The sequence below is a fragment of the Vombatus ursinus genome, unplaced genomic scaffold (genome assembly GCF_900497805.2).
Source record: "Vombatus ursinus unplaced genomic scaffold, bare-nosed wombat genome assembly UNPS02009770.1, whole genome shotgun sequence".
NCBI lineage: Eukaryota > Metazoa > Chordata > Mammalia > Diprotodontia > Vombatidae > Vombatus > Vombatus ursinus.
The window spans coordinates 1466695-1489445 of record NW_020949548.1 but is presented as its reverse complement, the minus strand read 5'-3'; the positions used below and the strand labels follow the sequence as shown (position 1 = coordinate 1489445).

The following is a 22751-nucleotide window of genomic DNA, read 5'->3' as shown; positions in this document are numbered from 1 at the left end:
ATGAATAACCCAAAAAACGACTATGTCACTAAGTCCCTGATACAATGGACAAAGATCAGAGCTCTTCATCAATCTTTTGCTCTGATATTTCATACCTCCTCACCTCAAGTATCCCAATCAACTCACCAGAAACACAGAAACCAAAACTGAAAAACTCATTAAGGAGAAAAGGCCACACACAAACAACTCAACGTTGAGAGGACATCTCAGATAACAGCTGTTCTGACCTCAATGTGACTAACATTGCCTCTGTGATACCACTGCAAAGTCATGTACCCTGAACTTGAGGCCTTTCAGCAGAGAGAACCCACCACCTCCTGAGACAGATCATTCCACTTTTGGAGAGCTGTAATTTTTATGAAGATTTTCACTTGGTCAACCCTAAATCTACATCTTTGCAACTTCACCTGCTCATGGTTCTAACCCTTTTGGATCAAGCAATGAGCCAAATACCTCTCTCATAATACTTAAGGAAAGGTATAACACCTTCTCATTTCACTCTTCCCCCCTCAGTTTTCTCTTTTCCTACTTAGTAATATCACTTCTTTTTGCTACCTCCTTCTGGAATATTTGCACATTGTTTTAATGTCTAGAGTCTACAGACTGGGAATGAGATTTTAAGCAAAACAGAGGATATCTCTGATTTCTTTTCACGACAGCATACATTCTAGAGACATCTTTACCCCTGCAAAATAGGGAAATATTTGCATACCAACTATGTTCTATTCATAGATGGTAAAGCAATCAAAATCAAATCAAATTAATCAGCAATCAAATTTAAAAGCTATTGAAAAAGAAAAGCTTGATAAAGAGAGGAGTGTGGATGAAGTGTCTGTAGAATTAGCAGGACGCTGCAGATGTTATAAAAAAAATTAATCATGAAGCTTTATTAGGCTTATTTTAACAAAATTCTACTATTAAAAAAAAAAAGAGACCTCCATAGAGCTTTTTCTAGACAATTTACAAGCATACCGAATTATTCTAAAAAAGTAATGATTTCCTACTTACCTCTAAGTAAGAAACTGTAATGCTACATAATTTCTCATCTTTAATCTGATCCATGGACTTATAAAGTCCTAACATTGTCAGATACATCACTCCAGGCTCTTCAGGTGATCCTAGCATTGTATGTGTCTTCCCAGCTCCAGTTGCACCATAAGCAAGCACTAAATTTTCAGAAAAAGGTTTTTGGAATAAAAGATCATCGTTATGATAAAGCACAAGTCCTAGGAAGAAGAATTGAAAGTCTTGTTTTCTCTGGAGGGGAAAGTTAAAGGGCAGGAAGGAGAGGGTGCAGATCATTGATATAAAATTAAACGTATTATCTGGTGATGAATTTGGCTAGTTGTGAAGACACATACAGAGGAGGAAAAAAATCAGTTTTGAATAAATTCTGGTGGAAAGTATTTATTAAAAAAACAAAAATAAAAACAAAAAAAACCCTACCCATTCTTTAAATCAGGGCTTCTTAAACTTTTTCCACTCTCGACCCCTTCAATGCTACCCACAGTTTAAGAAGTGAGTTTAAAGCACGAAAAGCAGATTAGGAAAAGGACTCTAAGGACAAATTTTAGGAAAGCTGGAAGAAAATGCTGAAAAAGATGTCTCAAGATATTCAATATTACAATTAATATTATAATATATAATTATAACATATTTAATGTTATAATGTAATATATTATAATTATAATAATAATATTATGCTGTATTGTAATATATAATTATAAAAATATAATTATAATATGTTCTAGATTTGTCCTCTGAGGAAATAGGAATTAAGAAAATTTCTAGAAGCAGTATTTAACTGTTGAAAGAAGAAAAGTGTATCTGCTCTAAAGTAAGGAGTATGGAATTTCAGAATGATTAAAGACTAAAGAGAACAATGAAATATATTATTAATAGAGACAAAATATCCTTAATGGAACCTCTTCACTTCAGCTTTTGCCCCTAGAATGACAAGGTGGGGTTGCTGGTGTTAACTAGAGAAAGGTCCAGGATGATAGATTTCTATGGGACCTTACATCTAGATGTGGAGATGTAAGAGGTGGCAAAAACATGAAATTATGAAGACAGAGGGTATGATGGGGAAACACAAGCGCTTAGACAAGTAAATTGTCATCACGAGGCCATTGACCTCAGCATGCAGAGTCCTAGGGTATTCTTCAGCTGCTGAGTTGGAGACTGAAAGATGGAGAGGGAGCACATTGCCATCGCATCCTTAAACTCATGAGTCTCTGGTGAAATACAATGAGCACAAGGCACAGCCAAGAGGTGTGAGCAGCCTCCAGCCTTCCCAAGAACGTAGCAGGTGTCAGTGCTGAACACTGAAACCCACAAGAGAAGAAATGGGAATATACTAAGTATATTAGTTCAATTAGTCCTCCAATGTAGGAGGGGAAATCTCTCTGCTTCCCTCTCTAAGTTTTCCCTGGAAAGTTTAGTTCTGTCTTCCAGGCAGCTTGGTCTCTGTCTACCGCCTCAAGATATATGTGGTTACATTCACTACTATATGGGCAATAAAGAATGGGTCTATTCACTTCTTTTTTTTCTTGACATTTATACTGTCTTCATCTTAATTAAATGCTTTTGCGTAACTGGTGGCCCAAAACCACCATAATGAACCTTGGAAATATACTAAGACACTCCTGAAACAGAACTCTCAGATAGGATGGAGACTTTGTTGTTACTGCAATAACACAATCCTTAAAACAAAACAAAACTAACCGAGGTTAGGTGTGCCCTAAAGAAGTCCTAGGGGAGACACTCATTATAAAAAATGAAAAAATGAAAAATGAGAGAAATTTAAAATACTACATCGCAGCTAGTTTTGCTTAGTCATCATGGAATTTTCTTACACCAGACAACCACAAGGGCTTTACTTAGGTGAACAAGCAATTCAGTTTTTACTGAATGTATCATCAATACAAAGAGTTGCAAAAACATGGTGCCTACTCTCAAGAAGGTTATGTACAAGGCATAGAGAGTGTAAGGAGAAGGTAATCTTAGAGGAAATAGACTAGCAGTTAAGGAGTGGGGTGGGAAGCCCTTTGGTGGAGGATGGACTTTGAGCTGAGTCTTGCAGGAAGCCAGGAGCTGGAGGTGAGAGACACGCCTCTTACGGGGGACAGCCAAGTCACAAATGAAGACTTGGGAGATGGGAGTGTCCTGTGGGAGACTGGAATTGTTAGCTGAACCACAGTATCAACCCAAGTGACTTCTCTGAAAGCGTCAAGTGCAGACTAATACCTTATCTAAAGGCATCTTTATATACAAAGATAGGGCTAGGAAATGAAAATTGGAGGAAACTATTTATTAAGTTTAAGTTATGAAAATGTAAATAATTTTCACATTCACATGTTAAACTAAAAATATCATAAACTGCCAACATTTCAGCAAGCTACTCATTTCAGAAAAATAGTCTAAAATCTATAGATAAAACCAACTGTGTTACTTTAGCTTCAACTTTAGCATATATGCATTTTTCTATTCATTATATTTGGGAAAAAGGCTAATAGGTAACTGAAAACATACAGGTGAGACTGATAGAAAAAATGAAGTCAAAACTGTTAGATTACCTGTGCAATTATAACCATTTAAAAAGTTATTAAGCACAGGCTTGGTGGTATGTTCAAAAACTTGACACTGAGTGGAAGTTTCATCAAAAACAGCATCAAAGACAAACTTAAGGTCCTTTCTTTTTCTTTTTGTAATATCTCGATTTACAGTTTTCTTCCCATGAAAGAAATTGTCTTCTTCCTCTTTTGGATCAAAGACCAGTAAGTGCTCATCCACAACATGAACCACCTTATAAAAGCCAATAGCTTTTTCTTTCTGATTTTCAGGACGCACACGAACAACCACTTTCATGTGATTACACACATCTTCTTGGGGGACTGACATTTTTACTTTATCTTGCTTCTTTTGTTTAATTGAATGCCCGATTTCTCTGAAATTTAACAACAACACATGGAGATTCTGATCAGTAACAAGATACTTTATTTTTTTACTTTGTTGATTTAAACATTTAAGTACATATTTTATGCATAGGGCTATAGAAGTAATGGGTGAGATAAAGAGATCAAATTAATCACATACATTACACTGTGCATCAAAAGTATGGCTAATACACAGAATCCTTTTTCTTCAACTGGAATTCCACAATGATCATTTCTTTTGGCTGTTAATTTCATTGTGGCATAATCATATAAAGTCATTTAAGACTTCTGTTTTCCAACACCACTTACTATATAAAATAATTGGGCTTTCTCTGATAAACTAATGGGTCAACATTCAAGCAATAGCTTGTATTTGTATTTTACAATTCTAAAAAAAAAAAAAAAAGAAAGTTGAAAAAGGTCAAGTCCATGACTTTTCCAGTTATATGGATATGTACAATTTTACATAATAACCACTTTCACCCTGTAGTACTTAAGATGTGATAGTTACAATGATTAGGTAAACCCCTTATTAGCTTAGTTTCAGTTTGAACTCAAGACCTTCTACGAAAGGGTTCTTAACCTGAGGTCTGTGAACTTTTTGTTTTTTATATTCTGATAACTGTATTTGAATATAATTGATTTCCTTTATAATCCTATTCCTTCATATTTCATGCATTTACAAACATTTTGAGATAGGGTATGTAGGCTTCACAATGACTCCCAAAGGGGTCCTTGACACAATATGGGTTAAGAACCTCAGGTTTAAAACCTGAGAGTCTAGTAAATCATGGTTAAGCCACTACTAAAAGTCCTTGTTATTTCTTTTCACCAAGACAGTAGAAGTACTTGAATTTGAGATGAAGGTATAGTAGGACCTTTCAGTCAGGTGTGATTTGAAGAGAGCAAAGAAGTGCCTTGATGTCTTGACCTTTTGTAGGGAAAAAAGAACTCAGTAGGTGACCTCTAGACATCAGAGAAGGGTTATGACCAAACTGCCCCTGCCTGGCTCTCAGATACAAATAGTTCCCAAGAATCAGAACTAAGCTGACAAGATTTTGGAAATAATACCAGAACCCTGAAGACACAGAATGAGAACTATCATGGTATAACTCTGCATTTCCTATGGAGTTCTGACACATAAATTTATTTTAAGTACATTACTGGTCAGTGATCAACAATGCCATTAGGCCATCAGTTTCAGAGTGGTTTGATGAAGTAGTTCTGAACTTAGCATCAAAGCTCCTAAGACTGATCTCCAGTTCTGACACTTACAAACTACCTGACCTAGAGCAATTATCTTTTGTGGGCCTCAGTCTCTTCCTCTGAAAAATAAGGAGGTTGGACTAAAAGCCAGGAAAAGGCAAGGGAGGCCATAGTAGAATAAAATTTCACTTAACCTCAGATTGAAGTGATTTCTCTCTTTTGAGCCAAGAGTCTCGTATACTTCTGTTATAGGCACTTAGATGAATTTTATTTATTTGCAGACATGTGAAAACAGGTGCCATTTTACAGATCTCTGCATCTCCGCCAATGCCTAGCACATCACATTCACATAAGTGCTCAATGAATATTTGTCAAGTCAAATGATGTAGAAAATGTCTGAGAATTAGAAAGTTACAAAAAAAAAGGTCTCTGAATAGACCATGCAGGATGTTTAATGACCTGGCAATAAAACATGTTTTTTTTACCCACAAAGAGAAACCTTGTGTCTCTCGCTCAGAGGGACTATTATTAACTAAGATAACAATAAATTGAATAAGCTAAGGTTTTTTGGAGTTCCATCCCATAAAAGATTATTGTGCCCTTCATAAAAGGTCACAGTCAACCGCTTTAAGTGTCTAGGAACCAGAAACTATGGGTAAAAAAAAAAAAAAAAGCCAAGGGGAGCTGGTGAAAGACACGTGGAATATACAACCACAGGCAACAAGGAGAAATGGGAGCATTGTGAGAATACAGGCCAGCCTGTTCATACACAGGTAAGTTCTTAGGGCTTGGAGACTGCAAACTGCAGGCCTGAGAAAGGCCAAGGACCCAGGGATCTTGTTTTATGCAGTCCCCTTCCTCACTGTTGTATCTCCCTGTTATCCTGGGCTGCTGGGCTCAGACACATGAGGGTTCTGCCTGTGTGTCCTTAGGAGAGAGAAAATCCTACCCTAGGTTGGGTAGGATCCCCTGGGATGTTTTGTAGATGTGGGGCCTGGGCTGGCTGGCTGCCCAAGGACAAAATGAGGAAGTTCCTCAAAACAAGCTCCTAGACTTGACTATCTCAGAGGGTATCAGTAACCTTCAGCTTTTAGCTTTGAAACATAAATGTGAGTATGAGATAGCAGTACCCTCACTGGAAGGGAGGAAGGGAAAGAAGTGGTTATTGTCATTCCAAGAGCCAATTTTAGGAGAGTTTGGATTTCTTCTGCTTTTGTAAATGCCTTCTCCTTCCCCAGAATAGAGACACATTTGCTTCCTTTGTTTCTAATACCTTCCAAATCCCACCTAGGGAACTGAGTTTCAGTTATCTTCCAGGAGACTAAGATCAGCTTGTAAATAATAAACATCAAAAGGAAAGTTTTCTACTTACCAAGTAATCTCTGCTTAATGTCTTCTTTTCCAACTAGAATTCATTCAACCCTACTTTATGTTCATCACGGTGCTGGGTGCTGGGTGCTGGGTGCTGGGGAGGTGGGGTGGGAGGTGGTTCAGCAGGAAGCGAAGAATAGAAAAGAAGCATTAATAATACCATTTCTGCCCCCAAAGGAGCTGATAACTTTTAACAGGGAATCAAAGAATACACAAATAAAATAGTTCAATAGAAATAATACAAAGACACCCACAATTAAACTCCAACCTATGTGGTACAAGGAGGCTAGAGACAGGGGTGATTCTGATGAGTATTAGAAGATAGGTTTGGACATATAAAGCTGGTCCAGATTTTAGACTTTATCCTGGAAGCAAATGCAATGAAAGGTTTTTGAGAAAGGGACCGTCGGGACGAGATGATATTCCTAGGTTCTTAGGCTGGAAAGCTGGAATACATGAAATAAGGAGGGATTCCTGGGTTGGTTTAGACTTACAATACACAAATTGATCCTCAATCATGTCTAATGTGAAAAGGTGAATAAAAATCCCAATACTGTTATTGATCTGTCAAGAACACAGGTGGATTCACAAAATTTCACTCAAATGAAGTGTCCCTAATAGTGGCAGGTTCTGAATTACTGGTCTATTGTTGAAAGATCAGTCTTTACATTTTCTTAGACAAAGGGTAACTCTGGGAGGAAGAAAAGCACTAGTATTTATTCTAGTACCTCCTCTGTGCTAAGTATTTTACAAAGTTATCTCATTTGATCTTTCCAACAACCCTGGGAGGTCTGTGCTATGAAACAGTGGCAAGCAGAGGTTAAGTGACTTACCCAGGGTTATACAGCACATATGTGCCCAAGTCTGGATTTGAACTCAGGTCTTCTTGCCTCCAGATTATGCTACCAAGCTACTGTGCTAGTTAAATATGCATTCCTTAGTGCTTAGCAAGTTACATTATTACTCGTAAGAAATTCAGAAATGTATGTTCACAACATCAATACAGATTTAGAGTGGAAAGGCCCTTAGAGGCCACTGAGTCCAATCCTTTCATTTTAGAGATGAGGAAACTAAGGCACATTCAGGTTAAGTGACTTGCCCAGGGTAACAGAGCAAGTAAGTCTCTGAGGTAGGTCTTCCTACCAAGCCCAGTACTTCATCCAGCACACCACTTACCTGCCCATCTTTCTCAGAGATGGAAGGGTTCAGACGCCATCAAATCTACAATAATTCCCTCCAAAACACTCTTCCTATTAAATCTCATCTCAACAGAATCTGCCCTGAGTCCTGACTTTTCCAAAACTTTTGGTGTCTTGTCAGCTGACATGCTAGTCGTCTTACTCAGCTCTGTGCTACCTGCAAGTTGGATAGGCAAGCCATCAACAAACAACGTTGGCAGCCCAGAGTTACGCACAGACACATCAGCTAGACCTCCATTTCTGAGCTGACTGTTCTTGGAGTCTGGCCATCGAACCAGCTACACATTCACCTAATTATAGAGTCACAAAGCTGACAGCTCTCCATCTTGTCCACAAGAACAGTAGGAAAAATTTTGTCAAACACTTGGCTGAAATTTAAATAATGGATATCTGTAATATTTTTCTCACCAACTGGTGCAGTAATCTTGTCCAAAAAAAGAAAGTTTACATGACATGTCCTCCATCATGATCACAGAATCCTCCCTTTTAACAAAGGGAACTGACCAACACAGTGAGTATCTTACAACATTCAGTTACAGCCTGAACATGTCCAGGGTTTGTTGCATTCATAACAAAACTACCCAACCCTGCCTCACTTAAATACAATGAACTTTCAGTCAAGACATCACCCTCCTGATGTCATTGGTCCTGTCGGAGAATGAAGGACAAACAACAACAACATTGATGCTTGTGATCACTGCTTCCTTTTTTCAGTGTTTACAAATCATACCTTTAATTTTACTTTCTATAATTTTGTCAAAAAATCAAAGTCAAGGTGACCAGCCAACAGAATCCAATCCTTTCTCTTCCTTTTCTTGAAACAAGGTTAACCTTTGCTCGTGCCCAGTCCTGTAGCACCTCTCCCACTTTTGATATTCTTTCAATCACCGAGACTGACTCAGGAATCACAGGTATCTAGAAGCTCTGAGAGGTAGTTCTTCCTCGCTTGGCAACTCAAAACTCATTAAAGACCATCTAAAGGTCATCAGATATTCTCTTACAATCTCCCTATTGACTTTTGGATTTCAATGTTCTATTTGCCACTTTTGTTGAGTATTTTTCTAACCAAGTCAAGTCAACAAGCATTCATTAAGGCCTACTATGTGCCCAAAAGATAATTTTCTTTTGCAAAGAAAACAAAATCAAAATAGGAATTGAGTAAAGACAATTTTCTTTTGCAAAGAAAACAAAATCAAAATAGGAATCGAGTAATTCAAATCCCACCATTGTCTATTAACATCCTACTAACCATCTTGAGTGCCAGTCCTATACTTTCTTTTACGCTACTCCTGCAATACACCATATAATTTAATTTTGTTCTTTTTCTTAGCATTCCTCCTAGCTTCAGTTTATTTTGTGCTTTAGTCATCCTGCTGTTATTCTTACTAGATCATGCTGCAACTTTTTATTTATTCATTCACTCATCAAAAATCTACTAAGCACTTATATAAGAAAGCTACTGTCCTGGTCACCAGTAATGCAAAGAGAAGAACTCAGTAAGTACTTATGGCTGAAGGATTTTGGACTGCAAAGACACAACACACAGTAAATGCAAAGGAACTCCCCCACCCCTGCCCTGGTGGAGGGAGATAATTAAGGAGGTAGAGGAGAGAGAAGAGATCAAGAAAGATAGGAGGTAGCACTTGGAAGACTCTAGGAACTCCAAAAAGGTGAAGGTAAGGAGGTAGAGAGAACCTGTGTGAAAAAGGATGAAGGCAGTAGATGAAATACTGTGTATGGCAAACAGCATGTCGATAAGTTTTTGTGTGTGCATGTGCGCATGGAGGTGGTTAGGAAATAGGAAATATGTTTAGAAAGGGCTTTAATGTCAAACAAAGGAATTTGGTGACACTAGGGAGCCATTGAAAGTTCTTCAGTAGGGGAGTAATATGGTCAGACCTGTGCTTTAGAAATATCAATTTGTGGGGAAGCTAGGTGGCCCAGAGATGTGCAAGAGTAGATCAGAGACTATGGAAAAGTTTGGAGATTTTCAGGACAGGAGAATGGAAAGCTCAGTCAATCAACAAGCATTTTATTCAGCACCTAATACGTTTCAGAACTTTGGTGCTAGAGGTACAAAGACAAAAATGAAGCTGTTCCTGACTTTCATGATTCTCTTGCAGGTGACCAGGTGACACCACATACAGGCCACACACAAAAAAGGCACAAGCTAACCTGGAGGGGATGGCATTAGCATTCAGGGACCAGGAAGGGAATCCTGCAGAAGACAGCTCTTGTGTTAAGTGCTGAAAGAAGCCACTGACTCCAAGAGTCAGAGGTGATGAGGGAGAGCATTCCAGGCTTGGACAATGTCCGGCGCCAAGGCACAGAGAACTGGATGTGGATGGAGCTTTGCCACATGTGTGAGGCAGAGTAAGAAGCCCAGTTTGGCTACAGTCCCAAGTACAGGGAGGGAAATAGTGTGAAAGCAGACTGGAGAGGTGGATGGATGGGGCTACTAGGGCATGAAGACCTTTAAATATCAAAAGAACACACTATATTTGATACGTGGAACTTTACTGAGTAGGAGTGAGGGACATGGTCAGATCTGTATTTTAGGAAAATCACTGTGGTGCCTGTGTGGAAGACAGACTAGAAGAGAGAGGCAAGAAGACCAATTAGGAAGCTGCTGCAATTTTTTATGGGAAAGATAATAAAGTTCTGAACTAAGAGGTGGCTATGTGAGTAGAGAAAAATGGCTGTTTTCCGGATGCACTGGAGAGGCCAAATTGACAAGATTTGGCCCAAAGTAATTAGATATTTGTGTTGAATGACCTATTGTAAAGTGATGAGAATGACCCATGAGTGACTGGAAGAATGGTGGTGTCCTCAACAATAAGATGGAGGTTGGAAATGGGGTAAGTTTGTTGTCAGGAAAAAAGGAAGATAATGAATTCTTCTTTGGACACAGTGAATTTGAGACACCTATAGATATCTAATCCTAAATATCCAATGGGCAGTTGGTAATGTGGACTGGAAATCAGGGCTGGATAGAGAGATCTGGGAGTCATCTGCATGATGACAGAAAATGAAACCATGGGAACCCAAATGAACCTAAGTAAGAGATTATAGAGAACAGAGAAGAGGGCCCAGGACTGAGCTTCCTAGTACAGTCATAATTAGAGGGTTTAACAGGAATGATAAATGAGTAAAGGAGACTGATGGAAAACTCCCATAAAATACCCCTCCCAGGATAAACTGATCACCAGAAATCTCATCATGCTGTACTAAGTACCCTCCAACCACCTTTCCCTAGGATAGGAGGGCTTAAGGGTAGAGCATTCAACTCCACCCAAAGCTTTCCTTTCTATGAGGCTAAAGCTGGACTTTGCAGCTCATTCTACTTTCTACCTGCAGCGCTGCTTGTCACAGTGTTGGGTACCCTTTGGTATCCTCCCTTGCCATCCCTCTCTTTTTCAGCTTCCTTTTGTGTGTTGATTTCTCCCATTAGATCATAAGCTCCTCGAAGGCAAGGACTTTCTTTTTCTTATTGTATCTCCAGTATTTAGTACAGTGCTTGGTCCATATATCCGTATTTGATAAATGTTTATTGAATTGAAATGAAGGTGAATAAGGAGAACAGTGTCATGAAAACCCAGAGAAGAGGGTAGGCAGCAGTGTCAAATGTTGAAGAAGGGTCAAAAAGGATGAGGATTAAGAAAAAAGTTATTTGATTTGACATCACCATCTGGAAGTCCTGAAGGCACCTCAGACTCAATATGTCTACAATGCAGCCTTAACTTCCCTTAAAACTCCTCCAAACTTCTTCTTTATTGAGGGCACCACCATTCTTCTAATCAAGAGATGTGCCTCCCTGGAGTTACCCTTGACTCTTCCCTCAGAGCCTTCCCCCGTCTTATTAATTCTACCTCTACATCTCTGCCACCTGTTCCATTTTCTCCATCCATTCGGCCTCTCCTCCAGTTCAGGACTCATTACCACCCACGTGGAACTGTACAATGCCTTTTTATTTGGCGCCCCTGCTTGCAGTCATGCCCCTTGCAATCCATCCTGCATTACAGAGTTGCTAAACTGCTATTTCTAAAATACCTATCTGGTCATGTCATGTCATCACTCACTAAACTTCAGTGGTTCCCTATCATCTTCAGGATAAAATACAAAATCCCCAGGCTGCCATAGTCTTCTCCAATATGGATTCCACTTCCCTTTCAAGTATTATTCTTATTAACCCCTTCCTGTACTTCCTCTGCCAGTCAAACTGACCTTCTAGCTGCTCCCTGTCCATCATATCCCATCTCCCAGCCCTCTGCCTTCTTCCCAAGTATAGCTCAGATCTCACCACATTATTTTCTTTTTTATGTTTCTATTCAAAGAATTTCCACTAGTTCTTGTCTGAGTAACAAATACAATTCAATTCTATGAGAAACATGACACGGTTATTTTTGGCAAAGCCCTGGAGATACAAGGACAAAAATGAATGTCTCTGCTCTTAGGGAGCTTTGATGCAGGGAAGGGAGGGCATATACACAAATAAGGGACGGCAACACGAGTTAAGGAGGCACAACTTCCACACCGGCAGAAGCCAGTCATAGATCGCACTGAATGTGACAAAAATGAGACAAAGCAGACAAGAGGAACCTGTTGGCCTGTGCCAAGCTGATGACCCCAGGGCCAGACCACTTGTCAAAGAAGTCATGTCACCTCCTTGGGAACTCTGTGTGTCTAAGCAGGGGTCTAGCTTGTGCAAACCTTTATACATGTGTGAATGAAAGGAAGATACACTAAGGCTTCTAACTGGAGGACAATCAAGCCTGCTCTTTCCAAGGAGTGGGCAAAGGAAAATGTCCTTTAAAACACCTAGCAACATGGAGTGGCAGAAAGGGCACTGGCCTGGGAGAGGGTCCTAGCTCTTCTCTCTCTGCTTTCAGTTTTCGTCTACTCTGATCCATCTATCCGCTGTCAGAATCATCTTCCGTAAGTACAGGTCTGATCATAGCACCCTTTTGCTTAAAAAGTTGGCTGCTTGTTTCGACTAGAAGCACAAGTTCCCTACCCAGTCCCATAAGGCTGTCTACAGTCTTGCGCCAGCCTATCTTTCCCAGGTAAACTGGACTATCAGGGATGGTATTCCATCTCCCCGTGATAACACCCGTGGCTTCCTATTATCATACTTCTATCATAGGGATGACAGGACAACAAAGAACTGAGCGGGTTCCCAACCTGTGGAATGTACTTGCTCTTCATTTTTGTCCCTCCAAATTGAGAATCCTTAGCTTCCATTCAGGCTCAGTTCTGATGTCATCTCTTCAAGGCAGACAAGTATGGGACAGCGGGAGAGCAGAGAGAGAATTCAATCTGGAGATGAACAGCTGGGCTCAAATCTGAGCTCTGCTTCTTGCTGTGTGACCTTGGGGAAGTCATGTCATCCATCATAGTCTCCAATTCCTCATCCAGAAAATGAGGGGGTTGGGAACTAGATGACCTCCAAAATCTCTTCCAGGTCAAAAGTTATGATTATGATGATGATGATGATAATAATAATAACAATAGTAATAATGATGATAGTTAACATTTCTACATCACTTACTACATACTAGGCACTGTGCTAAATACTTTGCAATTATTATCTCATTTGATCCTCATAACAACTCTGGGATTGCACAGATGAGGAAACTGAGGCAGACAGAATTTAAGTAACTTGCTCTGTGACACAGCTAGGGAATGTCAGAGGCAGGATTTAACCCAGGTCTTTCTGACTCCAGGCCTGGAGCTCTATTCACCGAGCCAATTATGATCTAGATTCTTCTCTCATCCTCTGAGCATAGAGTTCTCTCTCTCTCTTCATATTCCAAAAAAACAGAAAACAAACAACAAACCCCCCCTCAAAAACAAAGAACCAAGTCAATGCCAAACCCAAATGCTTTGTCTGAATGCCTCCTTTGCCACTATTGGTATGGCATTACAGAGAGAGTGCTACATGTGGACTCAGCAGAGAAGTGTTAATCTTAGCCTACAAACTTACTGGCCAAGCAATTGTGGGTAAATCACCTCTTGAGTAAAATGGGGATGGTATAACTTTTACCAGGAAAGGCTGTCATGAGCTCAGTACCAGCTATGTAAGTACAAGCTACCATACCATCATCACAGCCCAACTCACACGGATCTCTTTGAGTGAATGTCAGGCTCTTCATCTGTAATATGGGAATGATGACACAGACCAACTCAAAACTACCAGAGTTTAAAGTTACCCTAAGACTTTTGGGACACCCCGCTTAACAATGACATCATATACCTCATTTGGTTGACACGAAGAAAGTGCTTTGTAAAATGTAAGCTACACTTTTTCAAAGGCTTAAAAATCCATTTTTAATAATAATGTTGCAAGGCATTCCCACCTTGTTTCTCAGATAAACTCCTGGGAGGGTCAAACATCACATACATCAGTGAAAGTTGTTCCCAGAAGACAAGTAAGGCTAAGAGTTCCAGGCAAGATAAGAGTGCATCAGCACACAGTAAGCATTTGCTTGCACCTACTCCTGCCCCCAAACCTGCACTTGGATCAACAAGAAAGGTTGTGAATACCAGCACACCAGCACCTCCCGGAGAAGGGGAAAACTTCTCTAAACTAGGCTGCCCCACATCCAACAAGAGAAATTAAAAATACACACTCACAAACAGATAACGGAAACTGACTTATCATCTATGTGAGTGAGCCTTCCTTTCCTCATCTGTAAGATGGGCATATGAATGCCGATTAACACCAACTTTACAAAGTTGCTGTGAGGGTTCAATTAGGATAATGGAAGTAAGGAGCGTTGGCAATCTTTAAACAGATAAGTGTAAACTATAATCACATTATTATACTCTCTAGAAAAATGTAAGCTCCTTGAGGGAATGGTCTGTTTCCTTTCTATAGCTACAGAACATTTCACATATTAAGCACTTAATAAGCACTGGCTGAATGAGGCATATTAGAAGGTATATATCAGTGCCCGTTCTTATTAGCTATTATTATTATTGTTGTTGTTGCAATATTAGTATGTAAGCTCCTTGAGGGTAGAGACTGTCTTGCTTACTTGTATTTAAAACCTCAGTGATTAGGCACTTTTCACTGCGCCTGTCACGCAGTACGCACTTAATAAGTGCATGTTATTGCAAATATTACGGAATACAGGCAGATGCATAATGCTTTATTCTGTCCAAAATGCACTCTCAGTTAAAACGTTCGGCTGGCTGTTCCATGGCATTGGCGCCAGCTCTCTTAGCATCAATGGGGAAAGAGAACAAACATTTATTTAGCACCCACTAGAAGCAGGGCGCGCCAAAATTTGATCTCACCAGATCCCCAAATGGCCTTCCCTTCTCACTACCTTCCTCCAATAAGGACTCACATTTCCCTGCAGCCCCTCCTCGGTCCCTCAAACCCACCAGTGAGGGAGGGGCTGTTACCACCTCCATTTGGGAGATGAACAAACCAGGGTTGAGAGCAGAACTTGAACTCGTATCCCCAAGCGAAGCCTCCACCAGGTAACTGACTACAAGGTGTGTTGGGGGGGAGGACCCCCCCCCGGGTATGGGCACCTTTCCCTCCCTGAGGGCGTATGTTTTGAATCCCAGGGCCCCGCCCCCAGCCCCACTCCAGTGAAGGCTGCCTGGGGTCCTCGCCCGCGGCCGGAAGGTGCTTGGCGCTCCCTCCGCGGGATCAATCGCGGCACCGGGAGGGAAGCGGCGGCAGCCCCGGGCCTCTTCAGCCCCGGCCTCTCCGCCCCCCGCCCTTACTCACCCCACTGCTGCCCGTGCTCCCCGAGGCCGCGCCCGACCCCGTCGCCTCAGTCGCCGCGCCGGCTGCCGACATCGGCCCGCTCCTCACTCCAGATTCAAACGCACGCCTGTCTCTCCCTCGGCGCCCCTCATTGGCTGCCGTCTGCATGACGTCACCACGCCCGCCGAGCGAAGCCGCGCGCGCCCGCATTCGAGGTAGAATGGCCCGCGCGGGAGGCCGTCGGCCCCTCGCGTCGCCGTGGCAACGGCGGCGGTTGGACAGGCCTTGCGGTGGCCGTTGGAGGCGCAGCTGCTAGAGCTGAGGGAAGACTCCTCCATCCCCCCAGCGAGGAATCGCGGGGGCTGCAGTCTCTGGGGCAGGTTGCCCTGGGGCCTCCTGCCCTTGAAGGCCTGCGGCCCCGGCTCCCTGGCACCCTCAGGGGCCCATTTATCCCGTCTTTGACTAGTTTGTACGCAGTTGTGTGCGTGTAGTCTCCGCATCAGACTGTAAGCCTCTGGAGGGCAGGGCCTGTCTTTTACCTGGCATAGAGCAGGTGCTCAATAAATAAATGCTTATTGGCCGGTTCGGGCTCCGCCTGAGCGGGCGCCTCCCCAGCCTGGCCTCTCCAGCTGTTTACTTCGCGATCCGAGCTAGCCTCATAAACCTAAACTCATTAAGAAAAACCATAAAAATTAACCCGGTGAGTTTGAAGCGGTTCCTAAGCGCTGGGTCAGCGGGGCTGAGAGGGGTACTGTGCAAATTCAATTTTCTTACAAACTTGTAAGAAATTTGTGAGCTATTAAAGGGGCACAACTGGGAAGCATTTCCTTTCTGTGACATCTTAATTGGGAAAAAAAAGTACTTTTACTAGTCACTTAATCTGGCTTGTCATGTGTTCCATTTGTTAGTACTTTTAAAAATTGTGGTTTATAAATATCCTAACAGTCATCCTTTTCTCTTTATTAATATTTTTGTATTTGCTTTTAGGGCATGTTAGCAGCAAAACAGCCACACTTGCGTTTGTAACAACGCTTCTTGTATTATTTGGGTGTACCAGTGGTAAAACAGGCACCCTTTCTTCTTGTTCATTAAGACATTTGTATTTGTTAATTAGGGAGTATAAGTAGCAAAACAGCCACAAAATGGATAAAACTATATGAATAAAAGGCTTTTATTAGGATTGGTTTTTTTCCTACATAGAGCAAATGTGTCCTAATAAGACACATATTAAAATTATTTTTCTTCTTGATCTGCCCCTGTGATTTCACCAAACTTGCCACACATGCAGATGAGTAACTTTTCTAAGTTAAAGTCAGAATTGGGGGTGGGAGAGCAGGTCAGGACTAGACAATTGCCCATGGTCACACAATATGTGCCAGAAGGAGGCATAATTTAAACCCAAATCTAGCTAACTCATAGTATTAATAAACAGAGAAAAGAATAGCTCTTTTGTATACTTATAAACCCTGATGATATTGGCCTGCTATCCAAGTGAAATAATGTGTGAAGTGCTTTGTAAGCCTTAAAATGCTACAGAACTGTGAGCCATTCTTACTATTCTGTTAAATTTTGTGAGTTGATGCCTTCATTTAGGTTACATTCCTTACACAATAAAATCAAGCCTGATTCAAGTTGTCAGTCAACAAGCATTTTTAAGCCCTACGTCCCAAGCACAGACCTAAATGCTGGGGATACAAAAAAAGATAACTGACAGCCCCTACTGTCAAGGAGCTCCCAGTCTAATGGGGGAGACAACATAAAACTAATTATATACAAACAAGATATGTACCTGATAAATTGGAGGTAGAGGGAAGGTTGTAGCATCAAAGGAAATAAAAGCCTTCTTATAGACGGTGAAATTTTGGCTGGAACTTGAAAGAAGTCACTAGGCCAAGATGAGAAAGCAAGGTGTGTGGAAATAACAGAGATTAAATAAGTATTTTTAAACAGGTCTACTGAAACCCATTTTCTAACACTAGGACCTTATGGGAGAAAATCCTAAAAATCATTTTCATGCACTTGCACTAACCAGCTATTCATGAATGAGTCATTTGGTTTTGATACTTTGAAATTAAATGAGAAGTTTGCTAGTCTTTGGTAGGGGCAATATAGAAATCGTTTAGCCTGGACGCTGGTGCGTCTTTATCCCTTTTTTTGTGTGTGCCTCGGTTGCACTGGCCGGCTTTAAAAAGTAACATGTTAGAGTCCTAGGATCATGCTCCGAATCTATTAATTTTTGACAATTTACCGGGGTCTCGGTCTGTTTTTCTCGCCAGGACTTGGTGCAGTGTCAAAGGAGGATGGCCAACCCGGGAGACTTTTCGTCTCTCAACTCTCCCCACGTTAACCTGGTTTTCAGAGTCCAGAAGCTACTGTTATTGTCGTCCCCTTTTGTCCCCAGCCCGGATCCCTTCAGAGTTGGCAGTGCTACAAAAACCTACGAAGAGAGTTTGTCGGGTGACTGGGCGCCCGGCTTTGGCCCTCGGCTCCGACGCCCGGCATAGGAGGGGACGCGGCTTCGCGGCCCCGGAACCAAAGGAGACGCGGCTGGTTGCCGGGGGAGCCGGGCCCACGCGTCCGTCCTCGGCGCCTTCCCCCGGCGTCGCCTTCCCCTCCGGGCGGGCCACGTCGAGCGGCCGCTCTGCTCGCCCGGTGCTCGGTCCGGGCTCGGCCTTCAGGGCCCGAGCAAAGGCCAGTTAGAGACTGAGCTGGAAATAAGTCCTCGTGTCCTACCCAGGTGAGGAAGGCGGCGGCTGGCGAGGCTTCCCTCCCTCCCCCGGCCCCGCAGCCGCCCGGGCTGGCCGGGCCTGCGCCGCACTGTCCCCGCCGCAGTCACTGAAAGTCATTTCACCCCCGTTTGCTCCCCCAGGGTGGAGGGTAGCCGGGTGCCCTACCGGCGTTTGTGATAGAGAAAGGGAAATAAAGGCACAGCACCTAGGACAGAAATGAAGCAAAAGGCCGGGGGAGAGGAGCAGCAGCGCGCAAGTTGTGGAAAGGTTTACAGGAAAGTCACCAAGTATAGCTCACATGTAATGGTAATGATGATAGGAGCATGTATAGAGCGCTTTAAGATTTGCGAAGCACTTTGCACATTTTATTTCCACAACAATCCTGAGAGGTAGGTGCTATTATCCCCATTTTACAGATGAGGAAACCAAGGCAGACAGAGCCGTTTAGTGACTGCTAGGTATCACACAACTAGTCTAAAACCAGATTTTATTTGAGGTCTTCTTCAGGTGTAGGCCTCTTGTCACCGGTTCTAACGGACAATCACCCTTTTAAGCTGAGACGGAACTATTTGACAAGTGCGCAATTTAGGTGTCCCAGTGAAATTTTTTGGCAGAACTATTCAGTACTGGCTACCTTAAAATGTATCAGTCATATAGCAAAACAAACAAAAAAAACCTTTCTCAGTAAAGTAAGATTGCCCGCTCCCCTCTTTGTTTCTATATTTTTTTCCCCACAGTCTTTCTGTGATAATACCTTTTAGTTCTGTGCTTAGAGCATAGTTCAGGGACTTCTCAAAATCTGATTTTTTTGAAAGCATTGGATCCAAAATTTCCAATATTTCTTCCATTTATTTTTATTTTCTCCATTACTGTGGACTCTTAGTTTGATCCTTACATTGAACTTGGGGCTCCCTGTTTTTTTTGTTTTTAAACTAAAACCTAGATGAATGGAATCTGCCACTTTATTCACATACATACTTTGGCCAATGGACCAAAACCAAACATTCTTGACTGTTTAATTGTCTAAATAGAATATTCCTATTTTTGAAGGTAAGACATATAAGAATTTCTTAACCAAAAACTAGATGATCACTGGTGGGGTGGGTGTGGCTTTCTTCCTCGGATATAGTTTGGTTTAGATGCTTTTGTAGTTACTTTCATCTCTGAGATCCTGGGATGATTGTGAGTAAGTACATGTGTATGTAGGTTTGAATGTACAGAGTATTAAATGGGAGAGTTTGGTTGGAGTTTTATTGTCAGGTAGGAAAGTTGGTATTCTCAAAAAACTTTCTGGAAAATAGAAGGCATTATTTTATGTTTAAATTATCGTCCCTTTACCTCTCCAAGTAATAACAACCTTGCCAGTTTTCACTATGTTACTATGTTGACTGTTAGTGTTTACTGGTAATGTTTACGGTAGTTTTTTTTTTTTAATTTGAATGACTTATCTTTATTTCTGGCAGCTTGCTGTTTAGATTTGTTTCTCTTTGGAGATAGCTAAATCAAATCTTTTTCCCAGGTTACTTGTTAAGTGGTACCACATTTTTTCATGTTTATATTTTTGCAGATTTTATAGATTGCCTTTTCAATATCCATCATTTTATCTTCTGAAAGGAGGAATATTTTTAGGCAAGATTTTGAATCTTCTTGGTGTGTTTTAGAAGTGGGATGGTTTCTGTATTCTTGGTGAAAGGTTGAAGTCCCACAAATTGTATTTTAGGAATTTTTACTTTCCTTCTGATTTGGCTATTTCTGCTGAAATAAAAAAGTTCCTGAAATATTGTGTTTTGGAACAATGATTAGTTAGGTAGTTATTGTTTTTAGGAAAATGAGGGATAATACCTTAAATGTTGTTTAGTATCATTTGGCAAAATAGTTGTAATATGCAGAAGAATTTTATCTAGGATATATACTTTATATACATATATATATATATACACACACATTATATATATATATATATATATATTCTATCTCATTTGTATTTTTTTATCCTAACATCTTTTTGTCCTGTGAAGCTATAATCTGCAGACTAATAAGGAAAAGTGAACAAATGTAAGAAAACATCAATCTAAGTTTGATTGAAAGAAGTTGAGGAGTGAATTGGCTGTGCAGAAGTGGAAAGATGGAAAAAAACTTTATCTAGAATTTTGATTCTGAAAGGAAGAAGAAAAAAGAGGGTAATAGTGCCATGTAAACTTTTTTTAAAGAATAGAGAAACGATGTAGGTGGCAAGGAAGGCACCAATCGATGAGGATAAGACCCATTCACAAGTTAATTTTGTTACTTTGTATTTCAAAATGTGTTAAATATTCAATTTATAATAAATGTAATTAGTGAAATATTGATGTATAAATGTAATTCTAAAAAGAAATGAGTCAAAGACTTTAAAAGTACAATCCATTAATATTGACATGATAGGAGTTGCTGGTCTTTTAAAATAAAATTGGTCTTTGCAAATAAACAGGGTAGTTTCCTCCAGATAAACAAAAAAACAAAGCAAAAAAACCACCCTTAATTTTAATACTTTTACAGGTAATTAAAGAAATAAGTTTGTGTGATAAGTGTACAAAATTTAGCATTTCTCAAATAAATGTTTTAAATCAAGGATGGTAACATGATAATGACCAGGGTAAAAAATACATCTACCATTAGAATTCTATTTACAGTCTGAGAGACTTGTGGAACCTGGCCGTCTTTTTTTTTCTTCCACTAGGAATCCATTTCTGTTACAGATAGCACCTTTTTTTTTTTAAAGGCAGTTGGGGTTAAGTGACTTGCCCAGGGTCACCCAGCTAGTAAGTTTAGAGTGTTTGGTCTGAGGCTGGGTTTGAACTCAGGTCCTCCTGACTGCAGGGTCAGTGCTCTATCCACTGTGCCACCTAGCTGCCCCTGATAGCACCTTTCTTAAAACATATTTCTTGTGCTATTGCACTCAACTCCTTTATACTCATATTTAGACTTGATTAACATTCCAAAACTATTCTGCAAAAGACTAATGATTGGTAATTAATTTTCAGATCTTCAGTTGTTAGAAAATATCTCACAGTTTTGATGGCTTATCAGATATGTGAGCACTTGAATTTTTAGGCTCTTTCTAGGTTTTGTTCAGGCTCATTGCTCCATATTAGAAGACTCAATGTTTCTTGGTTAAGTTGTTCAAATGAATGATGACTAAGTTTCTGAAGTAATAGTTTTTCTTGGTAGTTTTTAGTGTACTCTGAAGGTACAGTACTTGGCAGAATTCTAAACTTAGCTTTCTTTTGCAAATATTGTTTAAGTTAAAAAAATAATGTAGATTATTTTTTTCTTTCAGATCACACGAGCTTTCAGTATGCTTCGATACCAGTATCTTTGCAGAATCTACAAAGGATTCTTCCCGTACAGTTTTGAAACTGGCATATTTCGTATGGGCAGACGCCCAATAGAAATGCATTCGTCAGTCAACAGGTATGATGGACTTGAAGATGGAGAGCGAGCAAGTGTTTCCAAAGATCAGGAAATGCATAATTCTCAAAGTGGAAATCATGAAACAATGAAACAATTACACATACCAGTGATGGTCAACGAAGTGATTAATTATTTAGCTCCACAGCATGGGCAGGTGAGTTAACTGGTTTCCTTGTATAGTTGATTATTTTAGGAAAGTCCTAATATGTGTCTGAAACACAAATGCTAGAACTTGTATCATAACTAAACATTTATTTTAAAAGAGCAAGTTTAATATAACTTTTTTCTAGAAAGTTCTATTGTAATTTCTATATCTTGGTAATTATCTCTTTCCTTTTCAAAAGTTGGCTTTTTACACCATAGACACAGCTATTTTCAGCTAAAGATGACTTGTTTTAAATCTACTAAATAGTACTTCCTGCCTTTTTGGCATATATAGCCCTAGCTAACTTTACTTTACTCATTATTCTTTTTCATATGTCAGCTGCTGTAGAGAAGCTATCCATATTTAATTTTATTTAATATTTAGGTAGTCATTTGTAGATAATCTTTCAGATTGTTGATCAGAAAATAGTCATGAATTCCTTCTTCCTAGTATAAACTATAGGCAGTGAAATGATTAATGTTTCTAAAATTTTACCAGCTCAGAGACAATAATTTGCCTCATTTCTCTCTCCTTAGGTGCAATGTATAAATAACAAAATAATTTTATATTCTTTACTACAACAGTCACCTAGAAAAACAGCATGATCCTCTGTCTACAAGTATAGGTATAAATATGAAAACATCAGAATTTAGGTTAGTAATTTTGCAAAAGATATTTGGAAGAATGGAGAAACTAATATTTATTTAACTAGATTTCTTAAAGTACTTTTTAGTCTTCATTAAAACTCAATGACAATATAGTTCTTTTTACTACAAAGAGTATACAGTGTTATGAAGTAGTGAAAAGTGAGATCTCAAGATTTTGGGCTCTGTGTATGGAATTATTGAGTGAAATTACTGTGAATATTTTTATAACCTAATTGTTGTTACCCTATTGAAAAAATGTTTGCTACTACTTTTGGTGTTGATTTTAGAGCTTCATTAGCATACAGAGATCCTTAAAAATAGTAAACTTATTCTCCATTTTGGTCTA

The 22751-nt window shown here is 40.1% G+C and overlaps 2 protein-coding genes across 7 annotated transcripts in view; one reads left to right on the top strand and one right to left on the bottom strand.

Annotated features, from left to right (window-relative positions):
* Positions 1-15512, bottom strand: part of KIF18A (kinesin family member 18A) — a 97681-nt gene extending 82169 nt beyond the window's left edge. Inside the window, exons 1-5 of one of the 2 annotated variants that reach the window (XM_027852544.1) lie at positions 15456-15512; positions 12893-12976; positions 6514-6606; positions 3576-3946; positions 1009-1166 (exon numbers count right to left, since the gene is read on the bottom strand). In XM_027852544.1, coding sequence (XP_027708345.1) covers positions 1009-1166; positions 3576-3900 — 483 coding nt within the window. In that variant the 5' untranslated portion in view covers positions 3901-3946; positions 6514-6606; positions 12893-12976; positions 15456-15512. The remainder of the gene's footprint in view (positions 1-1008; positions 1167-3575; positions 3947-6513; positions 6607-12892; positions 12977-15455) is intronic. The other variant, XM_027852545.1, reaches the window with a different exon arrangement.
* Positions 15132-22751, top strand: part of METTL15 (methyltransferase like 15) — a 220964-nt gene continuing 213344 nt past the window's right edge. Inside the window, exons 1-2 of one of the 5 annotated variants that reach the window (XM_027852550.1) lie at positions 15132-15199; positions 21480-21767. In XM_027852550.1, coding sequence (XP_027708351.1) covers positions 21498-21767 — 270 coding nt within the window. In that variant the 5' untranslated portion in view covers positions 15132-15199; positions 21480-21497. Of the gene's footprint in view, positions 15200-15879; positions 16135-18062; positions 18172-18459; positions 18553-20273; positions 20344-21479; positions 21768-22751 lie in introns of those variants that run through there. The other 4 variants (XM_027852546.1, XM_027852547.1, XM_027852548.1 and 1 more) reach the window with 4 other exon arrangements.